Raw genomic sequence first — 24201 nt, 5'->3', positions numbered from 1 at the left:
ATTATTAGACCTGTATTCATTCACCACTTTTTAACGCCAAGACAGCGATAAGACTATATTTATTTGATTTGTTTACACTAGCGATCTTATAAATGATTATTAAATAGCAGTAACTCTAAAATTATTGTAATTTCTATTCTCAGTAAAATTATGCCATTATCATTAAGCTAGATAACAGGAGATTACTTTCGACTCTTCACTTGCTTTCTTACTTTCTCCAATATTAAATGCCGACTCATTCTTAGTGAGTAAAATGCTATGACTTCTTTGTCTGGCCGTTAATGCAAATTTTACGTGCCGATTCTCATCATTATCCAAAAAAAAAATTTTTTGTCCAGTACAAATCATAGAATAGCATTGGTGTAGCAAACTCCTAAAACTAAATTTGGTTTCCACGCATGTTTTATTATAATAATTATCATAGTGCTAAGTAAATGGAAACTCTTTTCCAAATAGAGCAATAGTTGCAATTTTCTTACGGACGAAATTCACTTTCCAATATCAGATCCTAAGTTAACTTAATAGCTGAATGAACACATTGCAATTTAACAGAGCTTTAATGGGCTGCATGAGACTCCGTATAATTAGACTTCTCTTGTTTATTCATCCACTAAGGATCCATTAAAATATTGCATTTAGAACTTTACTAAAGCCTAATCCTTTTATGAAGGGTCTTATCTCTGCCAAAGTGCTAACTTGCTCCTGGATTACATTCTAAAAAGAGTCTGTCTGGAATTTTACAGCTTTCAATCCAGCTATAATAATGTAATACACTAAATTATCTGCTTCAAATTTTCTGAGATATTAGCCTTAGGCAAGACTTGTCGAAAATATCATATAACGTAGTATAAGTTATAGTATAGTATAAAAACTGCATTAGTAATGGTACAGGATATAGCATTAAAAGAGTGAGTCTGAAATTTTACAGCCTTCAATCCTATACAGTTATAATAATGCAATGCGCTAAATTATTCGCTTCAAATTGTCTGAGATTATAGGCCTGAGGCAAGGCAAGGCATATCAGAAATACGACATAAGTTACTATAGTAATATTGAACATAGTTCCATTGATAGGCAATAGAACCGGATTTAATATTGGAACTTTTTTAACTAATAATTGACTGCCAGACTTTATAAGCATACAAACATCAGATACTGCATTTCACTCATGGGCTTATAGATTAGTAGATTCATATCAACAATATAACAGCTATGGCACTCTAATACTAACCATCTATTTTATAGAAGATGCGACTTTTTCTAGTTCTTCAATATTAGCGTCTTGATCCTGTTGTTCGACTTCATATACACTCATATACACTTGTGAGGTTGATAGATCAAGAATCTTCAAACCTATCGAAAATTAAGGTTTATTGAAAAAAACCTTGTTTGCAAAGATACAACGTAATCGATCAGCTGAGGATCACTAACGAGAAAGAAGTATTTTATTGTACTAAACTACTCGCTTATATACTTTTCCGCCTTAACAATCTTAGCACCTTACTTACTACACACTCCATTATTAGCATCTTAAATACAGAATCATTTACACCTTTCATGTGAAGCTCTAGTGTGAGCATTGTAGTAGTTCTCTTCAAAACGATACAGTTACTAAGCTAGCTATATTCGTATTTAATACTTAAGCCTCTAACGAAATATCTATTACACGTTGAACACAATACCTACGTGTAAATAAACGCAATATCTACGGTAGACATTACTAAATATATTATCAACTTAGAATACGATATTTCACTGTCTTACAACACTCTTATCGCCAACATCGCTAACTTTAATTATGTTTTCTTTTTCGTTACTTGATTTTTGAATTCAAAATGATCTTAGCAGCGTAAGTAATTATCAAGAGAAGTAAGACGCGATCAAGATCAGCCAAAAATTCATTCTTTTATAATTATTCTATTATACGATCAATTCAAGTACGAAGTAAAATGGCTTGAGTATCTTGCTCTACCAAAATATCCTATTTATTTGTCAAGTCAGTCTAATCTGCCTGAGAGCAATATTAAAATAATGAGTTCAAATATGATTGGATTAACAATTGTGTGTCGATGTTACGTAAGTATCCATTCTAGATGGCTACATATAATATCCTATGATATATAAGGATTCGTCTAATGTTGTTTTAATAATCTCTAGAAATGGCCACATTCCTATCGCTCTACTAAGATTAACAAGCCACTTGCCTATGTAGAATAGACTTACGTTCAGGATAATGAAGTATCGTCAAAATACGTATATATACTTATAAAATTTGGCAATCTAATCAACGTAGACTAAGTAAAATTTAACTGTATCTCTTTTACAACGGGTATTACAAAGCTAATTTTAGTTAATTTATGCCTTTGATCATTCGATAGCTATGTTTACATTAGTATCCAGGTGTCAACAAATAAAATTTCAACAAATTAATATTTAATTCTATAGTAATATAACAATCACATCATGATCCTATGAGCTCAAGCTTTTAGTGCAATGATAATTATTGAAGCCGGATATGGAAGTAAAATCTTCATAGTTGCCTGTAACGTAACTTTGTATTGGGATTGTAGACTATTAGCCATGTTTAGTATGATATACGGTAGCGTGACTTTCGATATTTTTTCTTAATACTTAATACATATTTAGTAGTTCATAAGCATGGACTGTAATGAAAGATTCTACGCTAGAGTACAGATGATTATACACTGTACAGTAGGGTTTCGAGTTACTATTGAGGTTAGAGGTAAAAATAGAACTGTAATTCATACTCATATATTATGATATGGCTAGTTTATCGTACTCTAACTAGTAAAAATTATGCGTACGTAAATACTTTAGTAGTTTCAACATTGGATTGATGATGATCCGCTTTAAAATGGTGTCACTAGTAATAATCTGAATATCTATAAAATATGGTAGAATGTTGCAACTATGCTGATTGTCGTTGTAAATGTTACCAAAAGTATACGAGCTGGCAGCTTAGATTATTCTATTAGTTCTTTCTAGAAGTGTTTAGTAGTTATATTCAGCTAGAGTAGAGGCGTGCGTAGATTATATTTGTATAAAGATCTAATAAAGTTTTAATTTTCTATAACTTTTGGATTTTCATGATCAGTTATATCACAACTTGCTATATGCGTATAAGATCTTTAAGTCATTTTGATATTAAGATAGATCTAGTTGCGAAAAATTACAATTCACAATTAATTATGAGAATGTTAGGATAACTTGGCTTTATGTCATGGATAGTAAAGCACGAAAATACGTCTAATTTACATCATAGCATACCATGAGTTGTGATTTATGAAATTATATACGATTGGAGTAATCTTACCTACTTGAACCGATATATGTAAACACATTTTTAATGAAGAGACAGTAAAATACTTTATTCTTATAATTCTTATAAATAATCCATCTAACAACTCTACTGATAGGAAAAAAATGGCAGATAGTCAATATAACGTTGTGATGATAACAGCCTATAATATACCATAGCTTATTAATTGTTTAAGTTATATGAATGCATGCTCTGTAAATATCCTACGCGTTCGATCTTGATCATTTCATGGAGTCTATTATGGTACTATCCATAATTTTAAGTTAATAACGAAACTTCAATAATATCTCAGATAGGTAAAAGGATATGCGTCTATTAGTTTTATTCTATATATGGGATATTATGATTCAATAATTATTTTATACCAGTAGATTATGTTCAGAAAATCCATCTGTATCAATATATCTTAGCAGGAGGTGCGAATGCACTGTCTTTATTTCATTTGCATCAATTGACTTAATTACAGATATAGTAGCATTTTTCACTTCTTAGGATAGTAAATTAGTAATAATTAATAGTAAACAAAGAAACTACTTCATTTCAGTTATTTCAGTTTCTGTCGCCTATAGAAAAGAGTAAATTCTCAATTTCCTCTATTAATGCCACGGTAATCATTATTCAATAAAATGACGAGTTTAATAAGGATATACTGTACGTGTATAAAGCGGTATAGTACCAAATTACTACAAAATCTTAGTACATTTGCGGCACCGTGTGTACTACCAGGGATAGATAATTTAAAATTTAATTACGCCTACTACTAATAGTCTACGAGATTCTCGCGAGCTTGAACTTATCTTGGATAATTTTGAATTGGCTACCGTAACTTTTATCTACAGTTATGGATTGTGTACATATAAGAGTACTTAAGAAACTATATCGATATCGAATAAGCCATTTAAAAATTTTAAACTATATTATAAATGCGCAAAAGTATATCAATGTATCAGTAATCATACAATTATTGGCTGTACTCGGTAGTGACTATTTAGATCAGTCTTGCTAATCCAAACCCAACAGATATTATTCTATCTTGAGTAATAAAGACAGCAAAATAGACCAATCTATCTGAAACTGCTTGTAACTATGTCGCTAAGAAATAAAATAGGCACAGAATAGTTGTTCAATCCTACACCCAAGTACATGATCACGTACGGTTTTAAATCTTGCTATATCTGCATACCTATCGATTTTTCAAAAGTAAGTATAGCAATATTCGGATTACTAGCAGCACTTTTATGTACTGAAAGATTTCCTAGAATGCTTTTTAACTCTCTGTTAATATTAGCCGTAAATTTTAAATATAACAAGGGTTGAATAAACGGAAAAATGAACGCCATATTTCGCAAAACGTTGATATAAAAATAATATAACGGCTTGCTGAATGGCAAACGAGGTAAAAAAGCAGTCACAAAAAGAAAAGGTAAAAAGAAGACCAAGTAAACACCAAAAAGCAAACCAGTTTGTAATACTGCTTTTTTACGAGTTTTAACTGCTATTTTATCTGGATTCGATAGAGTAAGTTGCCGACGAATCTTGTCTTGGTGGCGTCTTATGATGATTAAAACAAGTGTATATACGTAAATTAAGATGATTAGCGTTAAGCAGCTTAATGCAACGCTAAATCCGGCATTAATAAGATTGCTGGTGTTTTCGAATCCTCTACTATAAGCACATTTATTAGCAACTGTCTGATTAATTTGAATGAATTCGAGTCCACTAACAATTGCTTGCAAGCCAATAACCAGAAACCATAAAAATAAGATGATAACCATTACAGTTCCTCTAGTTATAAATCGTTGGTATTTGAATGGATATACGATAGCGAAATATCGTTCAATAGTCATTACAGAAACGTGGAGACCAACATTAAGTAAAAGTGCTTGACCTAATCGTGGTAACATATGGCAAATTACAGGAGTATCACGAGAAAAATCTGTGCCATACCTTGGCATTAAATACAAACTACCAAAGAGTATCCCATTAGTACATAAGCTTATAAAGGAAGCATAACTTGGTGACCGTAGCTGGCGGCGGCTTAACGTAAATATCACTAGAGAAAAACATAATAAAGCGCCAAATCCTCCTACTGCAGCCAAAAAAATATAAGCCATGGTTAATTCTGGAACTTAATCTTGAATTCGAGATAATCGTTACGGTCTTCGTTAAATAGTTAAAGTTATTCAGTAAATTAAAGACATTGAACTGGTATTGGAGCCAAACTTCTTTGTCCAATTTACCCTGTGGTAAAGTCTGCAAGTGTTTTGAGTTATACGCCGGGGAAATTAATTTGTGAATACAAGAATAAAATGCTGACCATTCATCATTGTATGATCGTACCACAGATCAAAAATATAAACGCTAATCATGGTCTTGACGTTAATGAACTTGACAAGTCTCAAACTGCCTATACTTCCACGAATATCCTTTAATCATATTAATTGCGGTACATTCGGTATAGAAAGTTTAGTAACATTAATTCAAGTGAAAGAAAATAAAAGAGATGCTTAAGCATGGAGTTGTTGTTCTTGACGTACAGCCCTAATTATGCCTTTCATTACATTTATTGGGGAAAAAGTTAACCAGATCGTATTATACTATGGAATAATTAATTTTCGTCCAGATGATGCAGATTGTATACAAATGGAAGAACAATGTACCATATAAATGAAGTTTAGCTATAGTAAATAGATTATTACTAGACTTTGGATATAATGCATTCATTAAAGTTTATAGTAACTATTATCATCAAATATTTCATGCCCTGATTTATGCAGCTTTTATTATTTTACAGTTAGAATGTTAAAATAGCAATATATTTGCAAATTTTAATACCGCATACATTGCTGTTAGCAAATGTAATCATAAGAAGCGTAGCACAAATAGTTCTAGAAGAATATATAAATTTTCTGTTGAGCTTTACTAACCTATTATTTAGAAAAAATTCGGAATACAATTCAAATAATTAATAAAGAAAGGATTCGCGTAGTTTGTACTCGTATGCATAGAACAAATGCAGTAATTTACGTTTATTTGTGTAGTAAACTCTATTAGAGGATACGCTAAGACTTGCACACATTTAGCACTATTTACTCTTAACATTACTTGTTTACGGAGTATACATTTCGTTATAAATAATATGAAGAAATTCTCCTAACTAAAATGAACACTGATTCTGGTATTGATATTGCATTGCAATATTGATAGGTTTACAAATCTAATCAACTTGTAAATTGTTTAATGCCATACAGTAGTCGAAAGGAGAAAATAACATCAATCCGGGAATGGTAATTTTTTGTGAGTTATTCACGATCTCTTAAGGCTGTCTTTATCATTGGTAAGAATTTAAATCATAACTAAATATCATCCTTAGTAGTAATAAATTAAAGTCAAGCTTTCATATTTAGAATTACAGCATTTATAGTTATGTGCCAAAAGAAACCTTTCTAATGGAGAGTTCGGTCTTTTGATAAGTTAAAATGATGCATTCTTATTCACGAAATGTTTTACTTTTTCATCTTTGCGCACATCTGATGTAATTTATTCTCAGTAAAGAATCAAAATATAATGTTATTAAGATCTAGTTGAACATAGTTTACTTTCTCATAACAATAGTGTTTGTTTCAAGCGTTAATAACATGACTATTCATCGACAAATTTTTATATTTTCTAATGACTATAATCAACTTAAATATATGTAAATTATGATTAATGTAAGCCTAAGCATTCTATGAATTTGTTGACAGTTAACCTTCTCAATAGTTATTGTTAGGTCTTTCATGATTAATTGGTTACTAACAAAAATGAGGACACTATAATCTCAATATTATCCCGGATTATTAATGATATCGCTCAATAAATACTACGGTATATCATCACGACATGTACTATTTATTGCAGCTAAATGCGTTTATTTGAAAGCGTATCTATGAGACCATAGAGCCATTACTAAATTTAAACATCTCTAAAGCAATGGAATTTAAATTGTTCACTTTCCTCAATATCAATGATTGATCCAAGAAATTTAAATTTTAAAGATTTATTTCTCAATCAAACAAAGATAACGGTTGCGTAAATTATAAAATATTGATAAAAATACATAAAATAGTATGGCCAATATCTGCATTTTTAGACATAGGTATTTCAATTTCGCCTATTTATGAATTACGCGTGCAGAATTTTGTATATTCTACTTTGACATAAATCCTCATAAGTAATAACAATTATCTATCTAGTTTTGCATAAGGTAAATATGCTGTCTCTAATGCTACTATGAACTACCTGCACTTTACATACTATTAAGGGGAGTACGAAGTAACCTTATCTTGTCTGCATTCTAAACGTTTTATGGTACATGAAAATGGCTGCGACGACGCCAAAATGGACGTTGAGGAATAATGATAACTCGACGACGATCATGACGACGACGACGACGACGGCGCCACCAGAACTATATTTTAATTTAGAAATAGGCATTAAGTTGAGAAATGCCAAAATATTCAGTAATAAAAATTCATATTAATAACAATAGTGGAATATATTCAAAAGCAGGCAAATTACTTACTAGTCACGGGATACAAAAGCTATAGCAATTAATGCATACTAAACACTAACCGATTTTTTCATTGGTGTTTCAAGCTCTTCGCGGTCCTTATCAGCATCAATCATATCCACTGGCTGCTCAGTCTCATCATCTTCATCGCCTTCATCTTTATCCATGAGAGTTGCATCATCGGTTGCATCTTCTTCCTTTAATTGATTTTCGAATTCAGAGTAATTTTCTTCGGTAGCATTTGCCACCGCAAAGAGAAACAGCGACGCTATCAAGGCCAATTTAATGTTCATTTTCCTATTTGCACCTGTAATCATGAAGAGAGAAGTTAGACAGTGATCGATAAATTTCTTACGCTAGTTAATTTCAAAAGTAAATAAGACACAATATTGTTAATCGATTCATACTATTATGTGATCCGTACTCAATATATACTTGCAAACACAATTTTGTTAGTAAAAAACTAACTTATTTCTACCAATAAGACCTGTCAATTTTATTACTACACGTAATCAAACTCACTACTAATCACTTCGTACCTTATTATGAGACAAAGTAAAATGTTTGTAATTTCGTGGAGATTTAGCTACTTGAATACTTTTGCTAAGACAAAAAAGAAATGTTATTTTATTCATATATTATTCTTCTAGATATAGATAAACGTAATACAACTGAGTAACTTCATTTGTTAATTGCTAATGCATGTATTGTCTTTTCTAGGATAGCAGCGGTTAATTTTAAAAGACTTTAACGGTGATTTAAGAATAGCATTTTATTACCATAGTACTGTTTTACATGGTAAACGTTTGAAGATATTTTATAATCACATTGAAATCAACTAGTTCATACGCAGTATTAAATATAGAAGAGTACTTTAATAATATCACTAAGAATTGAATAATTTAGCAGTTATCGTTGCTATGGAGTCTATAAGATGGTCTTCAGACAATTTCGAGTGCTAGGGTAAATTGCGAATATTAGCTTATAGAATAGTACCATAAGACCATTTTCTGGCCTTCATAGTACCGGTAGCTGCTATAGTAATGGGGCATAATGGAGCTTTTAAAATTAGTTTTAGCGGAGTGCAATACGGAAGGCTAGAAAAGGATAGATCCATTCAGTACCTAAATTGTATAATCTGCCAAAATATCATTATGAGCCTTTAAACAAGATGGACCGAAATATTGTCCATTAATGAGTAATAATATAATTGACCGAAAGCATAATATATGTAGTCTATTGATTATCAAACTGTGATGCCAATAGCAATAGCCTACCATTGTGGAATATGAAATTAGGCCACGATAAGAATCAGATGAATAATCCAAAACTTCAGATGAAACGGCTTTGGTCATGGGGGCAGATTTACTTAGTAAATTAATTGGTTGACATAATGTTAAGGAGTGCTTTCTTTGATATACAGTATAACACCTTCAAAAATTACTCATAAAATGTACAAACAATTTGATACAACTTCCGAATGATTATTTCATTACTAGTTGCTTATGATGTTGCGTCTTTGTTTTATTTATAGAAATAAATAATGATACCGAATTACTGATTATAATTCTGAACGTAACATATCCAGAGTAGTTTAGATTGTATGTAAATACGAAAGTAATCCTGAATTAATAATTTTGAATAAACAATATAGGCATAGATATTCGGATGTTACTACCGGTATTAATTATGCAAGATGGTTTATAAGGATCATATATAAATTATCTACCACCTTTAGTCCTACTCGTATACTATTAATAAGATTTGTGTCTCATCTTGTTTACATTCCGAAACTTCGTCAATAAATCATTATGTATTCATTTAGAACAAGCTAGAGTTAGGTTTTTATACTTACCTTTAATTATACAAAGATCACTTATAAAGAATCATTCATTTTTTATCTCTAGTACTGTACTGCCGTTCCATAAATAAGATTTGCGCTTCATCATTGTTAACATCCTATCATTTCACTAATAAATCATAATACCTTCATCCACTACCTATGGTGGTAGCTCCGCTCTCTCATGTTAAGGTAATGAAAAGGTCAAATACTGTATAGATTTATTCTTTCCGTAGGTATAAATCATAAATTCTATACTTTTCATGTGAAGTAATACGGTAAAATACATAATATGCAAGTGCTTTCGATAATTAACAATAGCTATATATATACTTAATCTTCTAATTGCTTTCGTCTATCATTAGATTATTATATTTACTAGTCTAGATCTGTCTCATGTGGATTATAGCATTATTTTATTGATATTTCTTATGAATTAAATGGGAAATAATCTATGAAAAGTCGATTGTCGTTTCATGGTAAAATGATTATTCAAAGCTATTTTAATTCACTTCAATTTCGCACACAAAGAAATTACTCTAAACACAATGATACTAAAAACCTTATACTACGACGGCAATGTGAAAGGATATCTGACAATAAAAATGATATTTAAAACAATAATAAAATTATTAATTATTAATTGCGGTGAAATAATTTATATGACAGATAAAGCTAAAGGGCTTCATAGCTTAATCGCTGTTTGTCTTTTCCCCTGGATTGCAGTAATTCAAGCATAAAAACTTAACTTTAATTAATATACTTGAAATAAATCAAACGATTCATTTTGGCCTTAGATAAATATTTTTTATCTACATTCTCATAAACTATTCCTTATGTATATATGTTGATCTTTCTAGTGGGATTTTCATTTCGATACATAGTCATCATAGTAAGATATTCAGAAATTTTTCGAAATATTGTACGTCATAATGTCAGCAAATGTTGATATATTAACTCACTTTTAGTAACTAGAATGAAGAACTATGGACACTTTACAATTCCGGTAGTTTTAGTCAAGTCAGTTTTGATTTGACTCTAGGCTAAAAATTGTAGACCTATCGGCCAGTTCACATTTATTTTTACTCTACTTAATCAGCCACAAATCCTTAACTGTACAACTTTAGATATATTACTTAATCAATCACAAATTCTTCATGGTATAGCATTAGATTTATTAATATGCTTACTTTGAGCCTTTATTTATGTACTATCAATGTCGAATGATAGCTATTCGTTAAGCTCATCCTAACTAGATAGCACTTTATGACTATGATTTTCGACATTATTATTTTAATACCTCTCATGAAAAAAGTAATGGAGATGAATCATAGGCTGCACAATATTTGATATATTTAACGAATATGGGTAGCCTATAGCATAGAGATTCAAACTATTAAGGTGTAATGACAGGTCAATTACTTTTTATACCTGTACATTTTATTAAAAATTTATATTCTTAGTTCAAAGGATCCTTCATTAGAAAATAGATATTATTTATTTTCAGTAATTTTGCATATAATATTTTACCCTTCCAACAGCAGCAAAGTTTATTGCTTTATGTAATGTATGAGAACCATGGTAGTAAGTAACTACAGCGTTTCACCCGATTAAGGGAGGTCATTTCTTATACACCTTCTTACAGGTACAACAATTATAATTATTAAAAAGAAGCTATTTAACCAGCTCAATTGTTAAATAGAGTGAATATATAACTGCAAATAAATGCAGTCATCAAGGCTTACTTCTCAGTAGCTTTTTTCTATCGAAAGGGTACCATACTAGTTTATAAAATACAAATTATAATTTAGAATTGATTTTCTATCTCTTGTAATAAATTTGTAAAGAAGGTAACCTTAAGGATAAAGATACGGTATAGTTTTTGAACAATCATTTAACCAATTAAGCATTGCCATGATATGGGCTTTCCAATTAATCCGTAATTTTTTATACTTGTTTCTCTTATATTGTATGCTCCTTGTTTATAAACTTGTAGTAGGTAATCAAATAGCTTGAAAATGGAAACAGAAATATCGAATCGATCGAGCTCATTATGATAAATGGTAAGAACTACCGGTACGCTACTAATAATTATTGGCTATCAGTAATAGAAATTGGTGTACTTTTGTGCTGTGAGACTCTACAATTTGTATTTACAGTACGTACTAAACAAATTAGTAGACTCATCCACTATTACCAAAAGTACATTGTCTATTACTTCTTAAATCTATCTAGTATCACCTTATTTTACCAGTAGAAGTTGGTTTATCGAACGGCAAATACACTTTTGCATCGTTGACAGTCATTAACACCACTAATAGAGATCGCATGAAAAGTAAAATGTATGAAGCCAATATAGCACTTCAACTAGAGTAGTAAAGAGGATACTAGATGTGCCTTGCATATTTTCTTTGATAAGCAAGTAAATTACATAAATTAGACATGATAAAACTATTTTCGTTATATCATAAGAGATTTGCATCGTTAGATGATATTTTTGCATGTAGATGGAATTACATCGATTCTATATTTACTCATAGCAGATGCTAATATCTGTTGAGAATAGATCAATCCAGTCAACTTAGCTTGCAACTGTGTGAAATGGCATATCTCAGCTGCTAACATGCTTGAAGTATTAATATAGTCATTTTGAATATGGCTAATGAATGATATGTCCATGGATCCATACAGAATGATATATTATTTTATTTATAAATTTATCCAACATTACTAGTCATATTTACAATGATAGCTACATATATATCTATACCTACATGAATAGCATGTAGGTTATTTTAAGCAGTAAGCACTAGAGTAAAAGCCAATATCGCGTTATGATCTAATGCATACAAACAGAGTGAATTAAACTACTCTAAAATTTATACGAAGCGTTACGTATCATTTAATTTTCCAGTACGTTATAAATATAGTGGCTAAATCGTTGAATGTGATATTATAAATCTCTCCAATACATTACAGAACCATAACATTAAAATAGTACTATAATAAAATTACTAATATTGCAAGGTAATAACTATTTAAATATCTCGAAAAAACAAAGAATGGCTAATAAATTAAGATCTGACTTTTATCCAAAAAATTGATCAATCCAATATTATTGTTATAAAACTAAACTGGCCTAAATTCGACATGAAATTAACGGTGAGTAGCATCATCCAATTTAAAGCGGTTATCATGCCATCGCGTAAATTTTAAGGCCTATAATCTATTTTTTCTTCATTTTTGATTTAAACAAATTCGATAATTTGTGCACATAGGCCATCAAACGATCCATACCCCATCCCTTTAAAAGCAAATATAGTCATTTATGAATGACAATAAAGCAAGATGAAATTGCTATATAAGCAATTGAGATATCATTATTAAAAGTTATTTTACCCTAGCGAAATGAAATGCCGTAATATTTCTACTTAGTTAACTTTAGTAGAGGCCTAACCTAAATTATAGTGATCTATTCGTATGAATTTTTCGTCATCGCTAAAATTATAACTGTAGTTTGATTTTATGACTATACGATTATTATAACTATATGGATGTTGCGTAAAGGAGCATTTGGTGTCAACGAAAGCGATGTTTTAATTCTTACCATTTTCGAGGTTCGTGGTTTTTTGGTTGTACCACCCGAATACATTTTCCGTGATGGTAATCCCCTAGGTTCTCCCTGATCAGGATCATCGACATCATCAGGATAGAAATAGTCTTCTTCTTCGGATTCAGGCTGCTCCATACTTTGACGTTCTTGTTCAGGACCCAAAATGGTTGCAACAAGTAATATAGCGCTAATAGCGATTAATGTCCAATTTGCTTTCATAGTTTGACCTATAAAGAATCGTTGTTTTCAATAAATATTCGATCAAAACGGTCCTTACGTGTAGTGCATAACTATCTGATCCTATATCTTAATGATCAAATTATGGCATATCATCTTTACATGTTTATCTTTCACGTACAATATCACAATCCTGCCACAAAGCTATAAACAAGTTTAACCAGAAGACGTTAAATGATGAACAGTTGATGGCTTGTCGACTGATTGGCTGAAAATAGGAGCTCGTCTCTCCTACGCACAAGGTGGTGTGATCGGAAATATACGGCGATATTATCCTACTGCATCTAATCTGCTGTATAAGTAACCTAGTTGAATTGGCACACCATTCTGTTTGCCTATCAATCAAATTCATAAAATTGGACGGGTGACAATAATGATGTTGCGGTAATGTTATCCTACAGCTTGTAAACTGTTGTATAAGTAATGTAATTGAATTGGTACAGCATTCTGTATCTCTATCAATCAAATTCTCAAAATGGGATGGGTGTAGAGAATGATATTACAGGTTGTTGCTTCTGACTAGAAAGAATATCATGAATCGGCAACTTTACTAAGGACCGCTATGCAAATATACTCTATTCGAGAATGCCCCCTTCTCTATTTATGGCTGGTTATTGTCTATAGTGTGATGGAAAGGTGTCATTGTTTATCTGATTGAATGGCTACGCTGGAGAAGACTTTAAACTTTATCTTGGCCTTAGCTCCGTTATTGCAATTAAAATAATCCTCGTTTTCTCAACTACTACTTACAGATTAGTGACAGTATGCGAGCTAGATCTTCCGATAGTTTACGAATGCTAATTAGGATGGTTCATTCAGTCACTTAACAACGTTAATATGCTTAGCTATGAGTATGATAGCCAGCACCTTGACGAAAGACAAGCGCATTAGTAATAGTAAAGTTCTACGTGATAGATATAGAACTTGTAACAATAAATATCATAATATCATTCAATACTTTATTTGCCTGTCAATTCTTCGTTTTTGCATACAACGTTTATTGCAAAGGCAAGTGGTAGAAGGGGATGGCATTTTGAGCCATTTGTTTTGGTCATAAGAGAAAGTATTCCTATTCCATAATACAGCTAAAATTAGCCGCAGGGAAATTGCTGTCTTTAGCAGTATTGACTAATTATGTCTGATAATTAATTAATAGTCTTAAACCAATTATTCTACGCCATACAGTCTGTTACTGCAGACTATTGACAGGCTTCCAAGGTAGGCAATTCCTGTAATAAGCTGCAATCACAACAATCTGCAATTACATTATTAGGTTAAAAACTGACGATTCTAATCTAGTGAAATCATTATAGGCTGCAAATAATTTATTAGGTTAAAAATCGACTTTTCTACGTCATATAATCTTGCACTGCAGACTATTGCCATACTTTTAAGGTACGCAGTTCCTGTAATAAGCTGAGATCATGACGTATTTAGACTTGTATCTTGGTTTGAACATTAAATAAATCTACGTTATAGATAATATTAGAGTAGAATAAGTATGATATAATATAATATAATTTATTATAAATATTGTCTGGATAGACCAGCCTCAAAGAGAAGTGATCTATAGAATATCGCCGTTGTCTTTATTTATGCGTGAAAGTACTCCATGTTTTATGATATCAGGGTCTCTTAGCATTATTGATGTCACCTTTGTGATACGTTCTTGACAGAAGTAGTGGTAAAAATATGGCTAAATATATATATTCCAGTGAGAATTATTTTTCGTTGAAAGCATAATCGCATCGCATGTTTGCAAATACTATACAGTTAGCACTATGCATGTCACCTAAGTGATATGTTCTCTTATGCTCTTAAGTGACATCACTTTCGTTTAAACATCACCCATAGTTTCGAAATTTATTTACTGTACAGTAAACATGAGACCGCAGTATAGCTAGCACTATGAATGTCACCTATGGGATGCCTTCTTATACGAGTATTATTGGAACGATAGGCTAATCCTATCACTTTTAGTGACATCAGTTTTCGTTCACACACAGTACAGTACAGTACAGTACAATACTACACAATGTACAGTACTGTAGCTATAAAATTCACTGTAAACAAGCTGGAAATCACTGTAGCCATCGTATCTAAGCAACACGAAGCCACACTGTCAACAAATAGTCCCTTAGCTGACTCAGTTGCCATGTCGACCAAAATGCTATTACTTTAGCCCGTATTGGAACTTGTATGAAAGTTGTATAGAAGACTAACGCCTTGGCTACTTGCTACACTTCTACGTTAAATGCTGTCATCTCACACACTAATCATCTCTGAATTATATACCATATTGCAATCGAGTAATACAAGTAATTTTGAAACAATTTGCAGGTAAATTAAGAGTCTTGATGATTTCAGGATCGATTCTACTTGAATATTAGGGTGCTGTTGCGATCTTATTTAGGCCTAAAAGTATTTCTACTTAATTTTAATTTGGATCATTCGTTAATTTCTTCAGTTACAGTTTTAACTATCAGCAATCATCAACAACGATAGGCAAGAAATCATGAGTAATTTACCATTCCTACCAGGACTTTCCTTTAACCAAAATGTAAGCACTCTTAAATTAATATCATCATTTTTTAAATAGAGTAAATGTATAATCTAGTAAAGCATGATAACGTTTCCCTTTTTTATCTCTATAAAATGTCTTAAGAGGGTTGATAGTACAATTGAAAGGGCAATACGTTGCTACTAATATAATCATCCATTGCTTAATAAATGAATACACCGAAATAATTATACAGAAATGAATATTCTTAATGACGATGGTTACGATAAAATATTAACAATATATTTTAAAACCTTTGAAATAACACACTTACATCAATTCTTCTATGCGCTATAGCTTGGTAAAAACAATTTTAGCAAATCACATCAGTTTGATCTTCAAAATGGCGTTGCAGTGTTTGTTGGAGAAGAAAAACCCGGTATCGGTAAGTTTTACGCTGATGATGATTAAATCAGAATGGAATGATAGTGCAAGTTGAACGCAGTATTGGAATTGTTTACTTAATTAAAATTTGTTGCATCTATACGAAATCTTGATAGACAATTTACAATTTATTATGAAGAATATTCAATTCTTGGCGTAATCTCCCAGTGTTAAATAATGCTAACTATATTTAGGTGGAGAGCCTGTACAAGGACAGAAACTCAAGCCAAAGTTTACTACCTATCCAAAATCCGATGGTTTTGGTAGTACACCGGCCTGGATCGCATTTGACAAACAAGTAATTACACAACGGGTTTTTATCCATGATTTCAACGCACACTTTTCTACTATTGTTGAAAGTATATACCTATCTATTTTACAGGTTTTAAGATTTGATGCTTACTTTCAAGAGGCTGTTCAGGAACGACGCGAAGAAAACTACAGAATTCGAATGTAATGCCTTACAGTTATATTACATTAATAAATTATTGATATAACGTCGCGTTTTTATTGAGAAGGCTTAATGCATTAATAGGATTCAATTGCATACTGTAATATATTTTCAAACCCTTATGAATTTAATTTATAAACTTATAAAGGTGTAAAGTCTTATTTTACTTGGAAGATGACACCATCCAAGTTGTAGAATCACAGCAAAGAAACAGTGGTATGCCACAAGGTAGAATTTCCTAGATAGAATACACAGGATTTAATCAACTAATAATCATAGAATTGATAAAGATGCAAAATGATGCCGTCTGTTTACGAAACATATGCATGATTCCAATTTCCTAATCACAAAAACAACCGTTTAGGCACTATTCTTCGCCGCCATCGTATTGCGCTACCTTCACCTAATGACGACGAGTTTTATTCAGTGGATCATTTTAACATTGGAAACGAACTCAGCTTTTATGGTAAAACATTTAAAATTGTGGTAAGTAAAGTGAATATAACAAAATATTAGGACAAATCAAATAATTCATTGATAATCCACAATCCAATTTTGATTGAACTGAATTCTATTTTGTCATTTTATGCAGGATTGTGATGTTTTTACTCGTAATTTTCTAAAAAAATTGGGAGTTAAACTTAATGATCCTATTGGAGCTCCGAAAGATCCTTACACTGAACATCGCAGAAAAGTAAGCAGAATGCTCTAATTAAACGTATTTTATTAATTCAAAGCTAATGATATCAAACTACATTATAAAACAAAAATTAGACAAGAATTATACGTAAATAGATTATCCTAGAAAGATGATTTGCATCATCTAAATATTTTATATTTATAATTATAATTCTACCTGGAATTGCTCAATTAAATTTATTTATTATTTTTACCAGCTGGATGACAGCATGCAGCCTAGGCGGCCATATGAGAAAGAAGACAATCTTAAGCAATTCTTAGAACATGATAGACATGTTTTGCGCTTTTACTGCTTATGGGATGACACAGAAAAGTAACTGCTACATATTTAGTTACATGCTGTAAACATTGTTAAAACCTATTTGGCAATTAACTTGATTTACGACCTGTGGTCTACAGCTAATGTTGTCTCATTTTGTAACTCTACAGTATGTTTGGCGACGAGCGGGAAATGATCTTACACTTCTTCTTAGCTGATGAAACCATTGAAATACGTGAAGCTATACCTCCCAATGCTGGCCGGGATACCACATCTATCTTTATCCATCGCCAGAAGTTGCCAAGGGGCCCTACACCTTTACTACAGCCTGGCGAGAAGACGAATCGAACTGTCTTAAATGTATTTGGCACAGCTAGCCGTGGTGGACGCTATATTATTGATAGCTTAAAGGTGAGTTTATATTGTTACCTGTCCAGTCATTTAATTTTTGTTTTATCTCCTTATGTTTTACAACACTTAAGCGAATGAGTATCTGATAAATGTGTTTTTCGTATAGACCGGATCTATTGCTAGCGATTTCTATACAGAGCGCGATCTAGCTATTGGAAACGTTTTAAACGTATATGGTCGACGATTTTTGCTATGTGACTGTGATGAATTCACCAAAGAATATTACAGTACAAAATATGGAATAAGTAAGATATTGTATATGCCATGAAATAATTAATTTTTAAGTTCATAAGAAATTGTAAATTTTGTTCACTATAAGTGTTTAACATAAAGATTCTTGCTCTGCAGAAGATATAAAACCAATCCAAATCCGAGCCCCTCCACAACCTTTACCTCCAAGACAGTACCCACCCTACAACGGATTTGGTTCTGAGGAAGACTCCTTGGGTAACTGTTTAAGCTTAATTCCAAAACCACCGAGAAGAGATTTCATTAAATTCGTAGAGAAGGATCGGTAAGTATCTTACATTAAAGCTGTATATGTATCGCTATATTAGAATGGGGTGTATTTACGTGAATCTATTATAATGGTTATATGTAAAATGCAGAAAGGGTTTGGAGACCAACATTTTGCGATTCTACGCAAAGATGGATACGGCTAAGCCAATTGATGTTGATCGACGTTTCATTGTCTCGTACTTTCTTTCGGATGATACAATTAAGGTTTTTGAACCACCACAAAGGAATTCAGGTGAGAATTGAGTGATGCATGTTTAAGTAGCATAGCAGGAATTGGAGATACAATCTTCCTACGTTACAAGATAAAAATTTTTCTTCATTTATATTTCATAAGTTAGAAATTGTATCTGTAAAGCTACTTTAAAGTATAAATATATAACCATTATTAGTAACTACGGTGATTTACTACTTTAAATTGAAAATATGCGAACGAGTAATGCATCATTATAATATCGTGCTCAATCGATGTTAGAGATTGATTGAGAATGTTTTCATGTATATTAAAATGCAATAAGGAACTAGAATAGGATGATAAGGTAAATATTAAAATGTGCTTCTTTCCTGTGCATTTGCAGGTATCATTGGTGGCAAGTTTTTTGAAAGAGGAAGAGTGGCTGATCCTAGCCGTAGTACAGAAGGCAATACCACTTACTACAGTGCTAACGTAAGTATTGTAGAACCGAAATATACGTATATCTTGAAAGTGGTAATGGTCAAATACGTAGTGAAATCTAAAAATAGTTGTCATTAATGAGCAGAAATTAAAACCAAGCAACCTTTTTTTAAATTAATAGGATTTATTTATTGGTGCAAGAGTTATCTTTTATCGTCATCAATTTATACTAATTGATGCTGATGAATACGCATTTAGATATATGGAGAAAAATGCTCGTGAGGTTAGCCAGCCTATCTAGTTAGAAACGGTTAAAACTACAATCATCACTAAGCAGTTGCATAGCAATCAATAAATTAATTGGCATTTTTTATAAACTAAGCGACGGCATTACTGGACCTCTTTATCTAAATTTCGAATATATTATTTGCTTCTAGTTTCCATATTCCGATATCAACCGAATTATAAATGTCTTAAGGAATCACATGACAGATAAAGAGAAAGTCAAAGGATTATTGATAAATCATGATCCAACTGGTGCTGGTGAAATTCCATATGAAGCGCTACGACATGCTATTCGCCAAATTACTGGCAATACTTTGAATGAGCACGAATTGATGACTCTTGGGCGATATTACGGAGATGTTCGGGTGCGATATTAAATAATTTACTATAACTACTATATACACGAGTACACATTGTAGTATTCTCAAAGTAAGAGAGTGATAAGAAATACTGAAACACTACAGATTCTTAATCAGTTATTGTTTAACCCAAATCAATAAAGTTTTCTCATATTAAAATATACAGTAAGATTATTGCAATTTCCCTATAAAAATTTATTGTGTTAAAGATTATTAATTTTATTTTAATAATTAATTATAGGATGATACAACTATAGAAGATTTAGCGGCAGCTATGCAAGAGCAAGTAAGTGATATAGTTACTGGTTCAATAAAATCAACTTCGAGTGAATAAAAAACTCGATATTCATCATATACAAAAATACGCCTAGTACCGAACGAGAGCTTATTAAGTTATTATTAATTATTAAAATATATTCTCGGCATGGATTCAAGAATTTCTTTGTAGTTGCTGAATGTGTATTTCAGTAGATAGTATAGATTCTCTTTTTAATTTCTTCAAAGCTAGGCCTGCAATTAATTTAGCAATTATTTGTTTTCAGTTAAAGCAGAGTGGATACGACAGGTACCAAGGCTTAAGGGATATTTTTACACACTACGATAATGATAGGTAAGTAAAATTACACAAATCTAGTATGAATTGAACGTTTTCTAATTTAGAAATTCAAGTGTTCTGCTGGATTATCCCTCAATATGAGGTTCATAGTCAAGATTGTTCAGTTTCAAGGTCTGATATCCGAAATCTTTCATGATTTTTTATAGGAGTGGCTGCTTAGATAAATATGAACTGTTAAGATTGTGCCGATCTCATCAACTGCCAGTTAAGAACGGTTTACTGTGGGCATTGATCGCTAGGTTAGTCTAATCATATTGACTATTCATTTTCGGCAGGCTTTCAAATGAAGTTATAAATACTATCATCAAGTAGCGTTTAAGACTCAAATATAACATAAGGCTTTATATAGAAAACGCAACTGTACACAGTATGATAAGCCTTACTTGTTATGATATTCCAAAATATAAACATCAGTGATAACGTATGATACTTTCTCATGACTAGAATGCCAAATAATAAAAGAGAGATGGTATCTTATAATGAATTTATTCACCTTATCAACTGGACAGTTAATCCAAGTAAGTTGACATTTAAAAGATAGCCACTACAAACAAACGCAGTTATCTTCTGTACGATAGTTAAAGTTATATAGGAATTAAAAATAAAAGTTGAAATTCATAATAGATTGCATTGATACCAGTAAAATTAAACTTTTATTTTTATAAACTCTTCTATAATCTTGTAGTTGATGTAAGAACTCCTCCAAAAGTCAAACAGACTCTTGACAGGTTGGCGACTGAGAGATGGGATGACCAAGAAAATGATCAATCCAAGCCGCAAAGTGTCAATCTTGTTTACTATAAAAATTTCTTAAATGATGTATGTGGCCAAGAATCATAATCTGTCATGGACAGTTATTGTCCTTATAAGAGCTTAAATTAACATATAATCATGGCTAGGAAAAAAAATTATTATGAAGATATCAAATCTAACTCATTCTGTAATTTTAAATACATTTTTAAAATATTCGGCTAACTTAAAATTGATAACCTTAGAAGCTTCAATTTAGAAAAATTTTAATAAGTTTATCGAGGTTATGCAAGTTAATTAAGTATTTGCCTTTGAAGAGCAAGTATGACATGGACTGATCTTTATCAACCCATTTGAAATGTAAATTTTAGAATTAAAGTTAAGTTGACGAACTAATCGTACCATAACCATAATAATTGCAAAATAATACATAAATATTAATGCACCATACGTTGTAATGGTAATAATGCATTGATTCTTACACAAACATTAGCGCTAACGGTGGTGTTAGAAATTATCGGACATTACGTGATGAATAACAAGGCTATTTTCTCGTCTACTATGGATTTCATCATCATATTAAAATAGTAAATAGCCAACTTAATGTTTAATTTTTACGTTTATTTTATTCTTGGAATATAATTGTTCACATTAACTACCACTAATCCTGCTATACATAATAGATTAATTGCTCCTTCCTTAACGCATATCTGATGGACTAAACTTATCTATTGATAGTATGGTCTTGTAATTCAGCTGTATGTTAATCTGTAATAAAATTGCTTTTATACCTTAATCCAGTCAATTTCTTCAACTTGTAGTTTCACTATCTTATAAAAAGTATCTATTCTATTACGTGCAATTTAGTCATTAAGATATAATTACGTCACTTTTAGAAACATCTTTATTGATATTTTTTAATTGCGGACATGATCTAAAAAGGATGTTGATTTCCAGCAGGCTTAAGGTTTTTAATTACGAAAGATAAAAGTGTCAACATGTCATACCATAAAGCATAGTTTATCTGCAGTATATTTTTAAGTACACGGATTTTTTACACCTGCAATAACAATTTTAGACACTGCAATTCAAGAAAAACCTTTTCCTATCCATTAGGAAAATAAATAGGACAAATAACAAATGAATTTAGGGAATAAAACTAAAAATATCTTCTAAAAACCGTTTTCTATTTATCGCTAATCTTCTGAATGAGAGCTGTAGGAGCGTGGCTCCGTTAGTAACTGGTCTACCATAAAACAACTTTTATATCTAATAGAATTTATATACACATGTATTTGATATCAGCGTAGTATATCATTACCTATTCATTACAATTATAGAACGGCATCAGTAATTTGTCAAAGCTGACATAAATAAGGGGGAGAAATTTACAGGCGCATTGGTAGAATTCGTGAACACTAACGGAGAAATTGATTCAGTTATTGCACTTTACAGACTTTGATTAACGAGAATTTGGGTCGCCAAGTTTCACTGCTCCTAATATCATATCCAGTAAGCATTTTTTGTGATGAAATAACCTTTTACCAAAGACAATCGCTACTCGATGCTGGGACATTTGTCTATAAATGATTGCACTATGGCAATAAAGAGCTATCATTAAGATTTCCTGCGCTAGAACGAAGGTGTATCTTTACAGGTTATCCATCCTGATCATATTGTACATAGCGTAGAAGAGTCGTTAATGGAATTGGGCAAATTCTTGAAGTCGAAAATGATTGCAATATTCAATAATACGAGTATTTTCTTGAAAATTGAATGCTAATGCTACCGTTGAGATTGATCATCCCCAAATAATTATAAATAATAACAGCTTTATGCTACTTTCTCTAACGTATTTTACATGCTTATTTATGTCTTTAAAACGTATAAGCTACAGTGGTATAAGTAGTCCTTTGCCTTGTTGTACCTCATTTGTATGCCAATAAATAAGAACAGTTAAGCCAGGAATAGACGATGCAGTGAGGTCATGATGGCTTCTTAGGCAAAGGTTTGATATGATCTCTACCTCTGAATCATTGGAAACAGGCAATATGTTAGACAGTAGAACGGTATCCGATTGAAAGTAAAGATGATAGCAAGAATAAGGATCTATCCATTTCAAGATGATTACCTTAATATTGGCAATAATCGATTGGGCAATCGAAAGATATATTTGACACCATTTCGAATGGAGACTCTTCTCTGAGGGTTTTGAATCAACCTATTGCTAATGGTGATAATACGCTTATAGAGTCGCGGATAACCGTAAGCCTAAATTAATGAAAAGAAGATAGAATGTGAGTACAGTCCCTTTCCTCTCCGAAGGCTAACGAATTGGCATCCAAGAAGTCGAGCTGATCGATCAGATCCGCATCCTTGCGACCTTGCCACTTCCGCTAGCTAGCCACTAGACTACAACATGACGCCCTGACCATCTGTAATTCGACCGTACGCATACAATCAACGATTCAATAGCACAACAAGAACTACTTACACGTCCTAATAAATAAACTGCAGCCTTCTTAGACAACGAGAAAGCCACCACTTTGATTAATAAACCAAGCATGTTGAGTGGTTAATGGCAGCATTTCTAATCCACCATGCGCTGCACAAGCTGAGGCAATGTGTGATGAGATTGGTAAGGCAAGCTAGCGTATTCGTCATCACCTGATGTCACGGTACGGTGCGGTACGGTACGGTACGGCCTGTACTG

General features: G+C 31.8%; 4 protein-coding genes across 4 annotated transcripts; 1 reads left to right on the top strand and 3 right to left on the bottom strand.

Moving 5' to 3' along the window:
• Positions 1–3699: 3699 nt before the first annotated feature.
• TRIADDRAFT_56106 (uncharacterized protein) lies at positions 3700–5454 on the bottom strand (the record flags this gene model as incomplete). Its single annotated transcript, XM_002111713.1, has 2 exons — positions 3700–3827; positions 4524–5454. The coding sequence occupies 2 exons, from the start codon at positions 5452–5454 to the stop codon at positions 3700–3702; spliced, it is 1059 nt and encodes a 352-aa protein (XP_002111749.1).
• A 2231-nt stretch (positions 5455–7685) lies between these two features.
• TRIADDRAFT_56105 (uncharacterized protein) lies at positions 7686–9247 on the bottom strand (the record flags this gene model as incomplete). Its single annotated transcript, XM_002111712.1, has 5 exons — positions 7686–7790; positions 7955–8248; positions 8432–8495; positions 8889–8989; positions 9170–9247. 5 exons carry the CDS (start codon positions 9245–9247, stop codon positions 7686–7688), a joined length of 642 nt encoding a protein of 213 aa, XP_002111748.1.
• A 3711-nt stretch (positions 9248–12958) lies between these two features.
• TRIADDRAFT_56104 (uncharacterized protein) lies at positions 12959–13564 on the bottom strand (the record flags this gene model as incomplete). Its single annotated transcript, XM_002111711.1, has 2 exons — positions 12959–13036; positions 13340–13564. The coding sequence occupies 2 exons, from the start codon at positions 13562–13564 to the stop codon at positions 12959–12961; spliced, it is 303 nt and encodes a 100-aa protein (XP_002111747.1).
• A 2533-nt stretch (positions 13565–16097) lies between these two features.
• On the top strand, positions 16098–21578 carry TRIADDRAFT_56103 (uncharacterized protein; the record flags this gene model as incomplete). Its single annotated transcript, XM_002112220.1, has 20 exons — positions 16098–16142; positions 16440–16527; positions 16721–16824; positions 16909–16979; positions 17126–17205; positions 17342–17463; positions 17570–17671; positions 17874–17989; positions 18106–18346; positions 18453–18591; positions 18695–18860; positions 18955–19097; positions 19441–19529; positions 19660–19761; positions 19916–20128; positions 20364–20408; positions 20665–20732; positions 20885–20977; positions 21183–21256; positions 21424–21578. The coding sequence occupies 20 exons, from the start codon at positions 16098–16100 to the stop codon at positions 21576–21578; spliced, it is 2256 nt and encodes a 751-aa protein (XP_002112256.1).
• Between the last annotated feature and the right edge of the window lie 2623 nt (positions 21579–24201).

This window comes from Trichoplax adhaerens, genomic scaffold, assembly GCF_000150275.1.
Source record: "Trichoplax adhaerens TRIADscaffold_4 genomic scaffold, whole genome shotgun sequence".
NCBI classification, from domain to species: domain Eukaryota; kingdom Metazoa; phylum Placozoa; class Uniplacotomia; order Trichoplacea; family Trichoplacidae; genus Trichoplax; species Trichoplax adhaerens.
This window is presented reverse-complemented; position numbering and strand designations above follow the sequence as displayed.